An 18,486-nucleotide genomic window follows, 5' to 3' on the forward strand; every position below is an offset into this window, starting at 1 on the left:
TGTGCACAAAACTTCAGGAAAAAATATTTAGTTTGCTAATTCATTTCGGTCATTATCTTCTCTCTCACTCACACACAGTCTTTTTATTTTTGTTAGCAGTGATGGTGAGAACTGCAGTTAATCTAATGGCCACTAGAGGCTGGCTCCCATAGACTCTTATTTGACGTCAATCAAACATAGGAGTGAAACAGAAACCCTAAAAGGATGACTCCTTGAAGTGATGAAGGCAGGTTGAAGATGATTAGATAAAAGCTTTGAGGACCTTCTCGCTGTGATTGAGTATTGTCAGATACAGGCTGGCCCCCCCCAGACTCTTATTTTAAAATAGAGAAGCAAACATGTTATAGCTATGGAGGGTTTCTCCCTTAACATTTTTTTTTTACCTTGTATGCCGTTTCCATCTTTCTCCACCAAAATATAAAACATTTACATTTGTAACAAAGTAACTTTTTCAGCTTTTCATAAATAACGAGGAAGGGGGGGGGGGAATCAAATTTAGCAGGTGATAGTCAAATTAAAAAAAAACCTTTTTTTTCCCCCCCTCTGGGTTCTTTTTTCTCTTCGTTGCTCGTTTGGTAAATAATAAGAGAGGAAAACAATGTTCTAACATGAAAAGTTCTGTTTTGTATTCATTGTAAACAGTTTGTTTTCCATCTTCTTTTTTTCTTTCTAAACTATATCCACAAATACTCCATTAAAATATTGTGAATAAAAAGAAAAAAAACCCTTTTAAATTTTTTTCCACTCGTAACGTCCAGCAGGGGGCGACTCCTCTGGCTGCAAGTTGGGTTGTATGGACGTCTATGGAAAAGTAAACTCATCAGAAAAGTATATAGTCACACTTACAGCTGTCATGCTTGACTTCTTACAGCATGATTCTTGTTTTGTAAATCATGGACACATAAGAGTCAAAGAAAACCCAGGGTCTGCTTTACCTTACCAGTGCAGTGTGTTGTTTACTTGTCAAAAAAAAAAAAACCCAAAAAACCCAAGATGTCAGCAATGAAAATGTCACATCTGGCTAAAATTTACACAACTGAATAAATACACCCTCAAATGCAGATATTTAAAAGATATTTTTTAATAGTGCACCGAAGTATGAAAACAAGAGTTGCAAAATAAGACTATTCAAGAGCTTAGGTTGGTATAAGGTTAGCCTTCGTTTAGGTTGTATAACATCCTCAGCATCAAAGACACTTAAAAGACAAAGATAACGCTCAGACAGTAAAGACAAAACAAAGAACCTGAGAAAGAAAATCAGCACTCCACGAGCACCATGATAAGACAGAAATAATCAACGCTTTTCGGGAACCATCAACTCTCAGTGTTCAAACCTGAAGTCGTGGCTGAAAGGTGGGACTGACTGATTGGCAAAAAACACAGAAAGTGCAATAATTTTTCTGTCACTTAAAGTGCTCAACTGGTTAATTCACCCTCACAGAACGGCTATTACCTCCTCCACTCGAAACGCTCAGTCAAAGACGAGTGCAGGAAAAAAAAAACAACACCATGAAGATGCACATATTTAAAAGGATGAGGGGAACAACATCAGCAGCTCAATTCCATCGGTAGTGCTGACATGACCAACACCGAGGCTGATGACAGAACAACAAGGCTTCTTCTTGTCACATAAAATCACAAGCACAGTAAATATTTTTTCTTCACTTAAGATGTAAAATAAAATCACACACAGTCCAGTTCAGGTGGTGAAATATCAGCGAGTTTTGGCTGCAGAGCGAAAGCTTCCTGTGGCGGCAGTCGTTCCAGAAGACACGGATATAAAATATGAATCTTTAGTGGTCATTTGAAGGTCAAAAATAAAACAGTTCCATGTACATGTTTCACTGTGTACACTATTTACAAACCTTTTTAACAAAGGAAACTGCAGACGACTGTTTTTATTGCACGAAGGCGATCACAAAGTTCAGTGACTCCAGTCTGGTTTGATTTTGGTTGATCTCCCCTTCAAGGTAATTTCCTCAGGAAACACTGGACCTCTAACACAACCATAATCCAAGAACACTCCTTTAGTATCCAGCTCTGACTGCATACTTTCACTTCTGTGTATCCAGTAGCGTGCCTGGGTTTTCCAGGGTGCCAAACCTGGCCAGTAGGTGGCACTACGAGAGAAGATTGTGCTCTTAAATGACCTGAGTGTCACTGTGAACACCCCCCCCCCCCAAAAAAAAACAAAACAAACAAACAAACACCTGACAGACAAACTTAGAGCTGAAAAGAATGAGTAAATGCAAAAGTGCCAAATGCTGCCATTCTTTCATTGTCCACTGGAGGCTTTCTCCAGCGGTGAGCAAGTCCTCACAGACTCCCATGCAGCAGAAATAAGCACGATTACAGCCTGCTACAAAAACAGCATTGTCACTGTGATCTATGACTTAGCCGTCTCGATTCTACTGAGATTTAAAATTGGGCTGTGGCAGCTTGTCTGTCTGCCAGGCTTCACCTCAGCTCACTGGAGCCCCTGGACTCAACTTCCAAACCTTTCTTGTGCTGTTTGAGGCTTCTGGAGCATTTTAATGCACTTATCTCACTAATTATAAGGCTTTCTGAGAGTTGCAGTCGGTCCAAGAAGTTAATGCTTCAGTTTTGTTGAGTGAAGTTTTAGTATAACCGAAAAAGCTTTGGCTTTTGATTCCTCCTGTTTTCCCACAGCGCATTTCAGAAGACTCTGATAAGTTCCTGTTCTGTACTGCTCAAAGTCACGGCGAGCTGATGAGGAGGGCAGGAAGTCAGACGCAGGAACAGCTTGAATTTACAAATAAAAGATTATGGAGTCATTAAACACTCCCAGTGTGACTTGAAGCCGTGCAAAGGACGGAAGAAAACAGTGTCATGGACACGTATCCGACAGATTCCTCGGGTAAGGCTTCAAAATGGGTGACATCACTGTGGCTACGTGTGCAACCCTGTAGATGCAACTCTGTGCCCTACCTGGGGCGATGTGATCTAACAACCGTGTAACTGTCCCAAAATCAAATGCAAACAATCAAAACAGGAGGAGTCGGGGCGCTGGAAGAGGTCCAGAGTTTCACTCAGAGACGACCTTAAAGGGGAGATGAGCTCAATCCAAACTTGACGTGGGTTTTTATTTTTAGGAGCAGAACTTTTTCTGAAGGCTTTCTATCCCATTTGGAGCTCGTGTTTAGGATCCAGCACTGAGGAAACAAGACGTGGTGCTGTCCTGTTCGGCTGTAGTGTTATCTGTCTAGTGTTTATAAAGTGGAGACACAGAGGTCGCTCTGACTACCTGAGCCGCCCCCGCTGGGTACCAGGAGCTCGTCCGTGTCCAGCGTTTCCAGTTCTGCCAGATCTCTGGTCGTGAAAACAACTCAACAACAGTTATGCATCACAGGAACCATTTGGAAATAATAAACGCTTTATGTGTCCAATAGATTGTCATTTCTTAGGATCCTTCAGTAGACCAAAAGGAAGTCTTCTCCAATATTAACGGTTTAATTTGGCAATATCACTGATAATGAAGTCCTGCATCTTGAGTGATGTACCGTTTCTTTCTTTTAGACACAGAAAATAAGCAAAATGAGGAAATCTTTAGTCTGTAGTGCTGGATGGAAGTGTGATGATAAAACCGAGCTTCCAGAACTAAATCTGAACATTGTAGAAAATAAATAAGATGTAATGGGAGGCACTGGGGTACGTTCAACGTCTCTGAAAGCTTCCCGATTGTCAGCTCAGCCAGATCCACGATGGCCGCCCTGCAAGAGAGAAGAAAAAACGTTGTCAGAGACAAAAACTGTGCACTTACAGAAACTCAACATAACAAAAACTTCACATTTTCACCACAAACTAATTTTCTTTTACCTGAATTTTTCCAACAATCTCTAAAACCTGCAGGCCAAACACATTTCATATATTAATTTCCTATTTTAATAGGACACACTTTCACTGCCAGGCTTCAAGAAAACAAAACACAACAGTGATCACACCTCAGCCTGCAGAAGCAGCACTGATTAAACATGCCTTGAAGGTCATCAGTTACAGTAGTTTACCTGAAATATCCCACCTGTACTGCACAGGTTGTAAATTTGTGGATAAACACTGTGTGTCCTCTTATATTATTTGAATATTTTTCATATTTTTTCCTTATTATTATACTTGCATTAAATAAATTATCCAAGTAAGTAAAATATAAAACACTTTGCCCGTGTTGTTGGAAGGTGGCGTTGTCTGAGAATACAAGAGTTTGTGGCACTGTTACATGATGAGCTGATACTTTATCTGTAATGAAATAGTCACCCAATAATAAACGCTGATCTTACTGAGTCCTGTTAGAAACTGCATGCTGAGGTCAGATCCCCTCAGCTCTGCTGCGAAATCGAATCATAGCTCCACTAAAGCAATGACCAGAGACAAGTGACTTCTGTCTAAAATATTTAGGCTGGACGTCGGACAGATGGCGGACAGATGTTCAAGGCAAATGGCTAACTCTGGTAAATATTATCGGCTTGTTTAGGGAACAAACCTGTCACAGGATTTTGCATTAAAGTGGAAGTTTTTTATAGGCTGCCAAGCTCAAAGCAAAGTGTGGACATATTATAATGTGTTTTTGAGGATGAGATGTGAAATGAAATAACATCTATTCCTTATGGTTTCCTTTTCTTTTATTCCCTTTGCCTTCAAACTACACTGAGGACAGAAAAAAAATGTGGAAAACCGAAACAATGAGCTAAAAAGAGACTAAAAATCCAATACGTTTCTATTTGGATTTCTCATTGTCGGTTTTCACACTGCAGAGGAAATTTAGGTTAGAAGTAACTATGAAGGACCAAAACTGCCAAAATCCAAACTAAATAAATGTCTGAAAAGAACAAGAATACACCAGTAAATCCTCGGAAAATATCTTTATCAAAATCATTTATGACACAGATTACTACTATTTTAATTTCCCTCTGTATTTCATTAACTTTATTTTAATTGCCCTATTTATGTAATTTCCAACAAATTAATTAATACTAGTGTTTCTTCTTCTAAAAAGAAATCCTACCTTCCAGTACCATTTTCAGATTATTGTTATACATTTCTGCCTTAGTTTGTTCCTTACTTTTATTGGCAATAAATAAAATAAAATACAAAATTAACATAAACACTTAAATCTAAGAGGAATGTCAGGAATAAATTGTTCTATCAAATGGGGAAAAAATAGTGAAGTTTAGGACAAAACATGCAAAATATGTTTATTAATCTGTCACAACTGAATTGAATTTTAAATTTAATTGAATTTGGTCTCTTTAAAACAATATTAATACTGCTGGTGAATTATATTTTATGCTAGTGCATTTTGTGGCAATACATAATGAATTAATAATAATTGTGGCCATAAGTTATATTAAGAATTCTAAATGTTAAAAGAAATAAGAAAGAAAATTAAATTAATCTTTTTAATAAATATCCGAAGAAAACACAAAATTAAATTTAAAAAAAATTAAATAAATTTAGAAGACAAACATAATTTTCAAAAACAATTACGTTTTTAATCAAATTACTTTAAGTTGTTTTTTTTTTTTGACCACTTTAGGGGCAAGACAAAATAAAATTTGTTTACTTGCTTTAATTAAAAAAGCAAATAAGGATGAATAAAATCAAGGGAAAAATAATACAAAAATATATACAACATGTACAAAATAGAAAATTTAATAGGTAATTGTATATTAAGAGTATTTATTTGTAACATTTGCGCTGATTTAATGGAATATTTATTTTGCTATTGCTGAATGAGCGAGTCTCTTATTTGTTTTTGTTTACTCACATTTTAATTTGGACAGTTTCGGTCCTCCGTATCCTGCAGCACCATCAGTCAGTCAGAGTACACAAATGACTACTTTTGATTTGTTATTCTTTCAGTCTAAGATTGAATCTAGCAGCCTTTCACAAACACAAACACAGACGTAAACAGCGCACAAACCAAGGCCAGAAAAGGTCGACTGTGATTTACATTTTGTTTGACTGCCGGATCACGAGCAGAAGCTTCCTTCGCCAGGGGAGACGGTGTGGAGGGGAATAAGGCTTTCACACTGCTCGCTGTCATCTGGCAGCCTGCGGATGGAGAAAACAGGATGTCAATCATCATCACAGTCATCATCCTGACAACCATCATTATTATTATAATCACCACTAACCAAAAAGCAGAAGAGTGCTGTGCAGAGAGGTTAGTCAGTGAAGCATGTACAGCTGATTATAGACTTAACTTAGCAAGACAGCAAGCCACAAATGGACTGCATTATCCAAAGTGTGTGTCAGAGTGAAGGTCAATCCATTTTTAATAGGTCGCACACCACAGACGCACAACAACTCACTTTCTTTTTGAAAACTTAAAAGCTTTGACTTCTTAAAAACACCAGGCGTGTGATGACTCACTTCCTGAACAGGCTTCAGAGTACATTAGCTTTGCCTGCTCTCAGGTGTGTGCACAGCTACAACTTCCATCTGCCTTTTACAAACACACAAGCCATTAAGCAGCTTTTTGCAGCTGCATCACAAATGACACAGCCGCTACATTTGGAGCCTCACTGTACACAAATAAAAGTGGATAATACAGACAATTTGTGCCCATAAAGTCCAAAAAGACTCATTTGTTTCAAATGATGTGCTCTATTTTTGTTTTGTTTTTTCATTTCACTGATGTTCATTTGCTTAAATAAGAGTTTGAACAAACGCGTTATTGAGAAATTAAAATGCATTTGGCTCTAGTCAAAGTGTAATTACATTTATGGTTATTCATCCCCAAAAAAAAAAGAGCAAATTTCTGCTCAAATTTACTTTTTTTCCCAATATTCCACCAGGCTGTAAGTTTTTTGTTTTATATATTTTGGTCATTTTTACAATCACCAAACAATTACCCTCACTGCCTAACGAGTTATCAAGCATGTGGTTGCACTAACTTGTCACATCTCAAAGCACTAAGATGATGATGGAGAAAAGGCTCCTGTCAAGCTGGGTGGGTACGTCCATCTTTTATGTACAGTCCGTGTTCCGGAGCCAACCTTATAAAAGGAGTTTCAGTTTTCTACACTTCCTGGCTTGGTTTTCCAGCCCCGGAGCATAACTCCTAATCCTAATTTAGCTGTTATTATCATATCTGAGATTATTGTCACAATCCATGAACAGAGTTGCTGCTGATAGGGACGGCTTTCAGCAGCATTTCCTCTTTTCATGCACCATGGCTCACCAATGGAGGGTTTAAAAGCAGAAAAACCCTGTGATGATCAATGTTTATAGTCTCGCACCTCTGAATGCGATGCTTCCTGCAGATGAAGGCGTAAACCCTCCTCAGCCCCACCAGCACTGGGTCCCAGTTGTTGTAGTGACATAAAAGTGTGGCGATGAAGAAGGAGAGGAAGACAGGGACCGCCCCGGCAAAAAACAACCACGAGAAACGCACCTGTTGACACACACACATATGAGGGGAAACTAATTTAACACAATCCGTGCCATTAAAGGTGTGGTGTGGGGTGTTTTTCATGTAGTAAACATTTTATTCTGTCATTAAAGGACCCTTATAAGAATGAATCACAAAGAGTTAGTTAAAATAGATAAAAGTACTTTAAATAGACCCATTCAGAGTCATTTAGATACAATTCTGACAGTTTTCTTGCCGATTTCACACAAAACCAACAAAATTACGTACAATTTTATCTCAAACTCTCACCTTCTGCATGCAAATGTCGGCCATAATGGAGAGTGGGATGGTGAGGCTCAATGCCAGAGTCCCAATTAGAGAAGATGTGAGGAAACAGCCCCTGAGGACACAAAGAGTCGTCACTAAAATCACCACTTCTCTGAAAGCTATACATTATTCAAACACAGCTCCTCGTGGCCTTTATGGTAGTGTGAACGTTGATGATTTGATGTCACTATCGTGACCTGATAGAAAATGTAACCCAGCTCACCAGAGCCAGAGGAACTCGGACAGAACGGTGCCGATGAGGCCGTTTATGAGGATGTACGTCCACACAAGTTGGCTGGGGAGCTCAAAGGCCTCGAAGCCAGTGTAGTGGAGCAGGAGGAAGCCAGGCCACAGCAGCAGCAGGTTGAACAGACCCACAAACCCTTAGAGACGCACAGCACACCCCAATTTAGACAACTTCTGAGAGCACAGCCAGCACAGCTGAGCCTTTAAAACAAACACTTCTCCTACCAAAGAACATTGGGATGTCGAGCTTATCCTCCCGATCCACTCGCCGCTTGATCATTACGATATAGATGGCATATAGCATCGCTCCAGCCAGCGACCACAGGGAACCTTCATAGAAATATAAATCATTACATTAGATGTAATGACTAAGAAGAAGGTGATGCCTGTACGAGGCCTCTGTGATAAAGAAAAAGTTGGAAATCACTGACCGATGACTCCTTTCCCATCTGAGATGTCCATGCTGGAGAGACTCACGAGAGCAACGCCTCCCATGCTAAACAAGAGAGGCACTGAATTAAACTCACAAATAAAAACTAACATGTTAAAAATAAAAAACACAGAGAGAGAAAGTATAACAGCTACAATGCTCAGATTTTCTGAAAAACAGAAAAACTGCAGAAAGAAATTAATAATGTGATGATTTTCTTAATCAGGTGCAGCACAGGATTTAATCAGCAGTAGGACCAAACAGTCAGTCTCTTTGAAGGAAAACAATCTGCCTCTAACCGAGCGGAAACAAAGATGGTTGAGAAAGAAAAAAAAAAAAAAAAAAAAAAAAAAAAAAACACACTATGAAATAAAACCAGTGAATCTGAGAGCACAGCCAGTGAAGAGCGTGAAAAATCTGCTATTTTCAACAACAACCCATTATTATAGAGTATCGTGCAAAAGTCTTGAACCACCCTTCATTTTTTATTTTACTTCCAAGAAGCCAGATGGTCTTCAGCATCAGTTCTCTAGCTGTCTGAAGGTCTTTCAAAGCATTTCCATCGACATTGACTCCCTTTTCGCTCACATTCATTCCAGTTCTTGTACCTGACCATTCTATGTCTAATCAATGTCTATTAACCTGTTTTAGGTCAAACCTTTAGGTCAAATTAACGTAACTCTTGAACCAGTTGCGCACTCAAAAATTCCAACAGTTTCTGAAAGTGTCAACTCTGTGCTTTTTCGGCGATATATACGGTAATCCCAGGCAGGGCAGCACATCCAAATCACAGCAAATAACAGTAAAAAGCAAAAACTTTTTTTTAAACTACTGTAAAAATATCTGTTTTCTGTAGAGCTCAGTCAGTCTTAGTCTTTGAAGGTTCAGATTTTACAGTAGTTACAGAACTTGGAGAAAAACAATGCAAAACGCCTGTCTGACGTCAGAGACAGGTTAGGCTTCAGAGGGTTAAAAGTTCCACAAAAGAATACTAAATACCAAATACCAAGTTCTTGTTCAATCTGCCAGTTTATGTGTCTGTGATGCTAAACTAGCATCCTCTGAATGAAGTTGTGTGTTGAGCAGGTTGTTCAATGCTAGAAATGAAAAAACTGAACTTTTTGGATAAATAAATGCAGTCTGAATGTTTTTTTTAAAAAAAATAATAAATCAGCTCTGACTGCATTTTTTTTTTATTATTAGAAAGTGAAAACAAGTAAATTTTATTAATTTTACTTCAGAGGCCAAACTTTAAAAAATAAAATGAAAAAATAATTTGAAGCAGAGCTCGAGGATTTTCATGAATTTTATGGAACCAGTAGAGCTGAATGGAGCAAGGTGCAGCCGGAAGACCAGATTATGAAATCTACGCGTTTTGGTTTGTGCAAAACACAAACAAGCTAAGAAAAGAAGAGCTACATCTCCTCCAGCAGAGATGACAGCTTATGACTTTTATTTGTTTTGAATCAGCTGCTTAGGAATATGAAGTTAACAATACTCAATAAGAAAGGAGCTGGATTTATGATCTGAAATACCCCTGAATGAACTAGACCCGGTGGTGTCAAACATACGGTCCGAGAGCCACAAACAGCCCACCAAATGGGCCATTCGGCCAAATGTAAAAGGAAGGTGGTTTTTAACTGTAATTATATCAGTTTTACAGCCTTCTTATTGACAAAGTAAGTTTGTAATACATAGAGGACAGAAACTGAGGTGTTTTTTAATTAAATAAGAGGTCCCCCGTAAATTTCTAAATACATTTTTATTTCTGTGAATTAAAGGGTAAAGAAATCTGGGTCGTGAGCTGTGAGGCCCTTTTCTGTAACGTTATTCATTAATTTCTTTATGTTTAAGCCCAAAAAGCCACAGTGGCAGCCAGCATTTCTTTCCAGTGAATAAAGAGGAGACCCTTCTGTATGCAGTATCCTGTTCTGAGCAGCCACCTGCCCCACATGGAGATATCACCCTTTAAAATGTACCCAAAAATGGCATAACCCTTTGAAATTACACTTTCTGAATTTTCTTCTCAGTGAATATATCAGATTTCCAAATTCCGAGTTATTTTCACTTTTTATTTTTTAAGTCCGCTGACCCTGAGGGAGTCTGGTAGGGAGTGTTCTTGGATTTGCTTCCCACAATGCTTTTTCTCACCCTCCGCGTGATCCGGCCTTACCTCAGAGCCACGGCTAAGAGCTTGGAAAGGGTGAAGCGGTCGCTGCTGTTGCTGGGAAATATGGCCGCCAAGATGAGCGTAAACAGACCTGAAGAGGAAAAGGAGACATTCAGAAACGATTTAATACAATAATCCATCATCTTTGAGATGTTAGTGCTGTAATGTACACGGAGAGAGAGAGTGATGGAGTTACCTGAGGTGGAAGATAAAATGTTGACGATTGCGACCTGTGTGTCGGACAGAGCTTCCTGGTAGGACAGGTTAGCCAGGAACCACTGCGAGACAAACAAAACAACGATGAGGCCTGTGATAAAACACAGTTTAATTTGCCTCATAAATCCAGCTCTGACAGAGAGTCGGGAGCTCCAACTCCTCTCACTGCTGCTCACCACAAAGCAGAAGAAGAAGCTGATTTTGGCCACGTCAGTGATGGTCAGCTTGCCCACGGTGCGCAGCATGGCCTCGTGGTCCTTGGCAGCGGGGTAGGACATGCGCGACAGCTTGGCCTCCAGGGCCTGAGTGGAGGGCAGCTGACGCACCTCCATGATGTTACTGAAACGCACCCGCTGCTTTTTGGATGCTGGAAATAAAGAGACAAGACATAACTTAAAAGGCTTTAATGTTTACTGCTGGGCACACCTAGTTAGGCTCTAATGTACAAGCTGCCTCCATCAAAAGCAGTTCCCCTATTGGTGCAGCAATACATATAACACTGTGTCTTCTCCACACTTTGACCCTACAATCTATCTGCTGTAGGCAGAATCTGGACTCATCACTGAACATGTTCAGCTTCTAATGGACATGTTACAGACATCACCGCAAATGGGCTTAATGGTGAAGGGCAATCCTGGCTGCCTTATGAGACCAGAGCCTGGCTGTGTGCAGTCTGACCTGGATTGTCTGGGTAGAGAGTCATCGGCCATATCGTCCTGTAGACCTTGACTGCAAACATGTAAAAGACTGCCTTTGGTTCCTACGTGCTGACAGATTGAGGAAACGGTCTTCTTGTGTTGTCTGACTGGAACGCCAACTTTGCAACCCATCTCTCTCAATTTGGAGAAAATACTGGTGCGCACTCCAAATAATGCTGTAACTTGGTTTTGTGGAAAACCAGCATGAAGTTGTCCTATGGCATTGGCCATGTCCAGATCAGTAAAAGGTTCTGCTAATCAGGAGCCAATCAGGCAGCTGTGAAGTACCAGTAGCTTTAAAAAAAGTGACTGGCAGAATAAGCCATTTGTTATTGGCAGAGATAACTTGTTTTGTTTTCCACAGGCACAACCCACATACTTAACTCTGCTGCTCAATTCACAATGCTTTTCCTTATAAATGTGGCAGAGAAATAAACAGGCTTTCCAACAGTATGAGATTCATTACCAAGAAACATTGTTACAAGAAAGAAACAAACCGCCTTACTTTTTATGCTAATTTTATGTGTGAGGTTTTTTTCTTTTCAAAGTTTGACATAATTTGTCTCATAAAATGTGTAACACGGTGTTTGAGTTTATTTCCAAAACAATCCTGTCATCTTTTTGGAATGTAATCATTCGAGGTTCATTACTATTTATTTTTAATCACCCCGGATTCCCTCTGGATTCTTCAAAATTATGTCCTCACACGTCGCTCTGAGCGCTTCCCAGAATGTTTTAATTTCAGAAAAAACATCACTTCCAGCTTCAGGTGCCACAAACATAAACACAGGAAATGAAATCTCAGCAGAAACACCAAAAAACCCCATCACCGTTTACCTTTTCACAGCTTCCCATCACAGCAGTTAAGACACATGATTGCTTTTTATGCTCGTCTTCATTCGTTTGTGAAGGCGAGCATAAAAAAAAATCATTGTTTCTTAACTGCTCTATCAAACAGACAATTTGAGCATAATTTAGTTTTGTTAGTCACTGAAAGCAAAGGTCTGAGGGACACAACATTTTCTTATATTTGCACAGCTCAGCACTGCCCTCTGTTGGTCAGAGGTTTCAACTCCTAATCAGTCACGGATGCATTTTTAATGAATGACACAAACATCCGTACTCACAGGATTCACAGTCTCCCATTAAATAGCTCGAGTGCTCGGTGGGGACGTCCTGGAACTTCACAGGTACGTACAGAGGCTCACTCTGCAAAGGTGTGACAGAAAGCCAGCTTAGGTACAGGTGCAGGAAGATTTACTCATGTGCAGTACACCTGCAGTAATTAAACTACGTACCAGACAGTTGTTCACAGTGGAGTCAGTGGTGCAGGGTGTGAAGTAGGCTTCAGCATCAGCAAACTGAAGAAAGGTGCAAATCAAACATCAAAGAAGTCAAAAGCAGAAGATGTCAGACTGACCTTCAGCTTTGTAACAGAAAATTATATAATTCTATAACTTTTAGTTAATTATCGTCACACAAGGGAGCAGACGCAGGGGGTCTGCCTGTATTTTCTGATCTTTTCCTTTGTGAAGTACTAAACCTTTTGTGCTGCTTTCTGAGGTAAACATGAAAGAAAAATACTGGCGACCACCAGTGCTACGCCTCAGCTTCTCAGTAGATGCATGAATAGTATGTTTGAAAATCCTAGCTGACTTCCTTCTCGAATTATCCCACTCGCAAGATTTTCAGAAAAACTGACCTCTGACCCTGACCTCGAGGTTGAAGTCACTGAGAATTGTCTGAGATTTGTAGTAGAAGCACCTGTGGTATCAATTTGAAACTCCTACGTAACCTCCTTCTCGAGTTATTGCATCAACAAACTTGGGTGTCTCCCTGGAAGAGTTTAAAGCTCTTATAAAGACTTGTGTTGATGTTCCTAAGCCTTTATTTTGCCTCCTGTCTGTTTGCGTTGTCTGACACAGTCATATGAGCTTGCCAAGCAGGTTTACAGAGAGATTTAAATCTAAAAGGGCTTCCTGGTCAAATAAAGTTAAAAATAAGTACAATTCTGGGTTTTTTTAACCCCTACTCTACAAACATACAGGCGGAACTGACCCCCTGAACAAACATGTTCAAAGGGTCAGTTCCCCCTGAGCAGTATGTTTGCTTCACTGACTCGTGTTACGATGACGAGCAGCGAGCACAGCAACATTTACACCGATGAGAGTTTTAACAAGAAAAGAGCTTGACAGACACCTGTCACCATTAGAAAAGTAAAAGCATGAAAAAAAGCCCTTAAATGTGCGCTGAAAGTGTCCACTTACGAAGGCGGACCGGCGGCGTTTCAGGGTGCCCGTGCACTGCTGCCTCCATGGCCGCCACAGCAGGAAGCCCAGCAGGTACAGCACGAACATGGACGTCTTGGCGAAGGTGCTGAAGAAGGGCTTGTTATAGTCCTGTCGCTTGAAAATGTACTGCAGAAGGAGTTGTTTCATAAACTTAATTTCAAAGGTTGAAACTCACAATTTAAAAATATTTAACTGCAGTTTTTCCTTATGAAACGTGAAGGAAGAGCATCATAGTCAGGTAAAGTTACTCCAGCACCATTTGGTGTATCTGCGCCTCATTTTAAAGCAGGCCTGTTCTGCTTTTTTCTGCTTTCTGGGTCACATTAAACATGGTCACCGTTTTATTAAGGCTTTTCAGTGTTTGGCTCCAATATCACAGACATGGAGATCAGACTTACCGAGGTCAGCTCGGAGGAGGCGACCCAGATAACATCCACCAGCAGGAGTATTACCACCCCCAGAGCCATCCGTCTCCGCTGGGCTGCAGAGCTACCCTGAGAGCTCATCCGGTTCATGATGAACACCCACTCCATCGGGACGGTGAGAGGAGAAATTCAGAAACTGCCTCGCTGATGATGACATCACAAGACAGACAGAAGACAGTGAGCTCCGAGGTTGACCAACTATAAACTTCCCAACTATTTACCTTAGATTTTTTTCTACTTTAAAGCTGATGAACCTGTTCTAAACCTGTTTAAAAAGCTGCCATTCAACATTTTAATCACTAAAAACATCTAAAAAGTTACGAATCCACACAAAGAGAGACTGCAGTCTAACATATCAGCCAAAACCTCAATTTTGAATGTGGCTAATCTAGTGTGGAGTCTTTTAATCTGGAAGTGGAAGTTAGACAGACAACATAAACAAACCTTCAGAAAACTTTTGTCCAAACAATAAGTGTGTTAGTGTCTGTAAGTTTGCAGCCAAATGTTTAACGGAGTAAGGTTATCTTTTTACCACTTCAACACCCACCTGGTCGCTCCCAATAAGTAAACTGTGAATTTTAGCCAGTCTCTTTGAAGGTCAACTCAGATTCTTTGTTTCAGCCAGTTTAAGTTGAGACTCGCAGTTAAACACCTGCAAAAAACAGACAAACAAAAAAAAAATTAGAAGCCAGGAGAGTTACTCCACTGTGCTGAAAAACTTTGTGTGCGTGAAAAAACAACAAATGTCCATGATAACATATTTATCTCTATCCCCTATATTTGATGACCTCTGTTTCCTTAATGATGAATTTGACAAGTCAGTTTATTTCAATAAAGATGAGGTTTGATGACCATTAGAATAGTTTGTGTAGCTGCACAGGCAGAGACCAGCCTCACTAACTTTTGATTCAAACCCAGTTATTTTGTTATATAAGCAAGTCTGAAATATGAAACAAACCAATCAGTTCAGAAAAGAGCTTCGAGGGTTGCTTCTAGTCAACATTCAAAGGGTAAAGAGTTAAACGCTGCACAGAGAGCAGACCATGGATCTGTGTGAAGAAAAGGAAAATATAAACCTGAGGCTACAGTCCCACAAACTCTGACACAAATCCTCTTCCTGATGAGGACGTGAGCATCTGTTAACCAGCCCAAAGAACACCTCACAGAAAAATGCTGCGATGGAAATAAAGGCTGCATATCTGAGTGCTCATCGCTGCCTCTGTTAACTGCTGAACGATGAGCTTTGGGTGTTTGTGAGGGCTCTGCAGACACTGAGCTTTAACAATTCACTACTGTCTTCGTGCTAACATGCTCATCATGCACTTTACAGTAATCATGTCAAAATTAAAATGCTTAACTCTTTTCTAATATTTTACAAATTTAAAGACTTTGTGAAATATCATTATTCTTAGTTTATATTATTTACTTATTGTTCCATATGTGGGTTACTGAGTGGTGGTGTGGGGAAATAAATTATACGACAGACAAATACTAGGCGACTACCCACTTTTAAAAAGAGGGATAATAAATACAAATTAAGAGAAAATAAAATATTTGAAAAATATGAAATGTCGCGGTGTACCCGTTAAACTTTGGAGTTAAACCATGGAAGTGTTGTCCAGCAGACTGTAACTTAAATACTAAGAGTTCACCTACAGCTCTATGTGAAATGAAAGCTTTATTACTTCTTTTTTTTGTGAGTGTGTTTTAGTCTGAGGTTAGAGATGTAGTTGATCTAATTTTACTTATTTGTTGTCTCTGAAACTCTCTTTTTAACCTACCTGTGTAACCTGAGGTGCACCTTCTTAGAAACATAACTACACGTCAGGTCAAAGCAGTACACAGCTACTGTTATCGGCCTGTTCAGTGCCACTGATTACTCTTGTGCATTTCCAGCCACTTAACAATCATTGTCTCAATATAAGGACCAATAAGCATAGCATCAATATAAGGACTCGCAAATCTCAGCAAATTCCTGGAGGGAGACTGCTCAATATACTGGACAACATCAGGGAATGTTCAAAGACTTGGAAAAACTCGAGGGACATATGTTTAGCCAGGAAAAAAAAAAAAAAAAACTGTCCACAACAAAGAGCTGGACCCAGAAAGGAAAAAGATCACAGCATTTTGTTTGTTTCTATCGACCGGAGGACATGTACAACACCAGAACACACAAGGTAATTAACATGTAATCCACTGATACAAGCACAAATGCCGACAATGAAATTGGCCAATTACATATGTTACATCATAGGTGCTACAAACACTCCCTGCAGATATCTAACTCAAGCCTTACCAGTAACACTTTTTCTGATCTAACTACTAATTTTGACCTTACAGATTTATTTTCTTTTACATGTTGTATTTTATTTTACTGAGCAACTCTACTTTGATTAACCTGAAGTGATCAAATTGATGGCAACTTGACTTAAGTTTCTGAAGACACTTTAAATCTCATCTGAGGGGCAACTTAAGTTCAGAAAGCTGAGAGGAAGGCCTGTGCATTTACCCACTAGAGGGGCTGTTACCTTGGAGGACGTTGTTGACCCATCCTGACTTTATGAGACTCATTAAGGTCACACTAGACAAGTTGTGAATGGAGAATCTCTTGCTTTAAAGGTGTCTGGTGGACAGACCACCAACGCTACTCTGTGATGGTCTCCTTCACTGAACAGATAGACTTAAGATGACTGAGAACCTACACAGACTTTGTTTAATATTCTACCTGTTGTCTACCATATGTGAATTTCACCACATATATGGTCAATAAAATCCACACTGTGTTGAAATGAATCGAACCATATGTTATAACGGGGCTTTTTACTACCATCGAAACACCAAACGGAGGGATAGATTTCGGTAAAATGGTTTGTTCTGCTTGTTTTTCAACTGTCAGTGGGCATGTCCCGAACTTAAAAAACACACTTCAGAAAACTTTTAAACGATTACTAATGAAAGACATGCATACACCTTCACTTACCTGAGCTTTAAATCCAACTATCTGCCAGCTAGCTACGCGTAGTACATCCAGAGAGCGTTGGCAGTAACTCTTTAAGGTACGAACAGGTAAGCTGCTGGAAACACGACCTCCTCAAAGCTAGCCACTCACGGCTTTTAAGCTAGCTAATTTATTACCTGTTAAATTCTGACAGTCTGGAGGTCGACAGGTGTCCCGACGCTTTACTTTATAACTTATCTGGACATCTACTCCAGTTCATTGCCCACAGCTCAGGCTGAAGTCCACTTATTCAGTGTACCGCCGTCGCAGGTGTGCTGCGTTTAGCTGCTTGTTTACCTATTAGCATTCTAAGCGCTAACTGGCTTGATTGAAAAATGAAAAAGAAACAATAGTAAAATAAGATTTTTTTTACCCGAATGTGAGAGTTTAGTTTGCGCCATTATTTAAGCATCATCCCATACGCTCCGGAAATCCTGCCAAAAATCACAGCTTTGACCGATAAAAGTGTCACCAGCCCAGCGGTTGTAAACATTAGCTCAGCCTCCTGTCAGGTGACATCACTTAACGGTGCAAGGAATTCTGGGGTATGAAGTCTCAACTCTCATTTTCTTGGTTATTTGTTATAGCTGGGTGTTTTCACCTTTGAAAATGTCTTTTTGGAAATTAAATTGAGCAAATTAATTCAATTTTACCTCGGGCTGTGGAGAAAACATCATTTACAAACACAAATAAAAATAGGAGCTTCAAAGAGGTTTTGCTCATTTTGTTTGTTTGTTTGGGTCAGTAATGTTTTAGTATGAACTGAAGTCTATTGAGTGATTCCCTTACAGTTTGTAATTTTTATCCATAAAAAGTTATTTGCATTGTACTTCAATTTTATTATACTTTTGCTTTTATCACAATATTGTGACTAGTTAATATTTTAAAAGTAATATTTTAATTTGTTTTTAAGCTGATTTGGACTACAGAGCTCTGGTGGTGCTCTGTAGTCTCTACTGCTCAGCCACAGGCGAGAAACCATTTGTGTCATTGCACTATACAAATACAATCATAATGCATACTTCTTACTAATTTATACATACAACTATATTATACTTAATATTTTCTTATTGATATTGAATTACACTGTAAATATTTTTTGTTCATTGTTTCTGTATAAATTGCTCTGATGTGTTCTCATTCTTGTTGGCTTTTAATTCCGTTTCACCTCATCTGTGTAAATTTGTCGTAAATTTGTCGTAAATGTGTCGAAAATGAAAATCCTTGAATGCTTGAATATGAGTCCTTGAATGCTTGAATATGAGTCCTTGAATGCTAATTTTATCTGAACAGCAGGTTTCTGTTGTTGTAGT

The 18,486-nt window shown here is 39.4% G+C and overlaps 2 protein-coding genes across 4 annotated transcripts in view; both read right to left on the reverse strand.

Annotated features, from left to right (window-relative positions):
* Positions 1-18,486, reverse strand: part of fkbp7 (FKBP prolyl isomerase 7) — a 194,456-nt gene that overhangs the window by 145,421 nt on the left and 30,549 nt on the right. The window lies entirely within an intron of this gene.
* Positions 708-17,709, reverse strand: LOC146501006 (solute carrier family 35 member F5-like). Of its 3 annotated transcripts, none has more exons than XM_085136721.1 (16): positions 17,547-17,709; positions 14,723-14,827; positions 14,149-14,319; positions 13,727-13,876; positions 12,758-12,820; positions 12,587-12,668; positions 10,938-11,128; positions 10,742-10,823; positions 10,549-10,636; positions 8,377-8,441; positions 8,171-8,275; positions 7,923-8,082; positions 7,682-7,772; positions 7,260-7,414; positions 5,969-6,069; positions 708-3,731 (listed from the first exon to the last, which is right to left on the reverse strand). In XM_085136721.1, the coding sequence occupies exons 3-15, from the start codon at positions 14,281-14,283 to the stop codon at positions 5,988-5,990; spliced, it is 1,449 nt and encodes a 482-aa protein (XP_084992847.1). In that variant the 5' UTR covers positions 14,284-14,319; positions 14,723-14,827; positions 17,547-17,709; the 3' UTR covers positions 708-3,731; positions 5,969-5,987. The 3 variants fall into 3 exon arrangements, with proteins under 3 accessions (XP_084992847.1, XP_084992849.1, XP_084992848.1); XM_085136723.1 differs by lacking the exon at positions 17,547-17,709 and adding an exon at positions 17,311-17,537; XM_085136722.1 differs by lacking the exon at positions 17,547-17,709 and adding an exon at positions 17,156-17,537.

This window comes from Neolamprologus multifasciatus, chromosome 16, assembly GCF_963576455.1.
Source record: "Neolamprologus multifasciatus chromosome 16, fNeoMul1.2, whole genome shotgun sequence".
In the NCBI taxonomy this organism is placed as follows: domain Eukaryota; kingdom Metazoa; phylum Chordata; class Actinopteri; order Cichliformes; family Cichlidae; genus Neolamprologus; species Neolamprologus multifasciatus.

Bases quoted from the DNA above. Each gene is read 5' to 3' on its own strand.
- LOC146501006 (XM_085136721.1), bottom strand. From the start codon at position 14,283: ATGGAGTGGGTGTTCATCATGAACCGGATGAGCTCTCAGGGTAGCTCT. The intron at 13,877-14,148 runs GTAAGTCTGATC...CTCCTTCTGCAG, and splicing joins CCTCCTCCGAGCTGACCTCG to TACATTTTCAAGCGACAGGA. The intron at 11,129-12,586 runs GTGAGTACGGAT...CTTTATTTCCAG, and splicing joins AATGGGAGACTGTGAATCCT to CATCCAAAAAGCAGCGGGTG.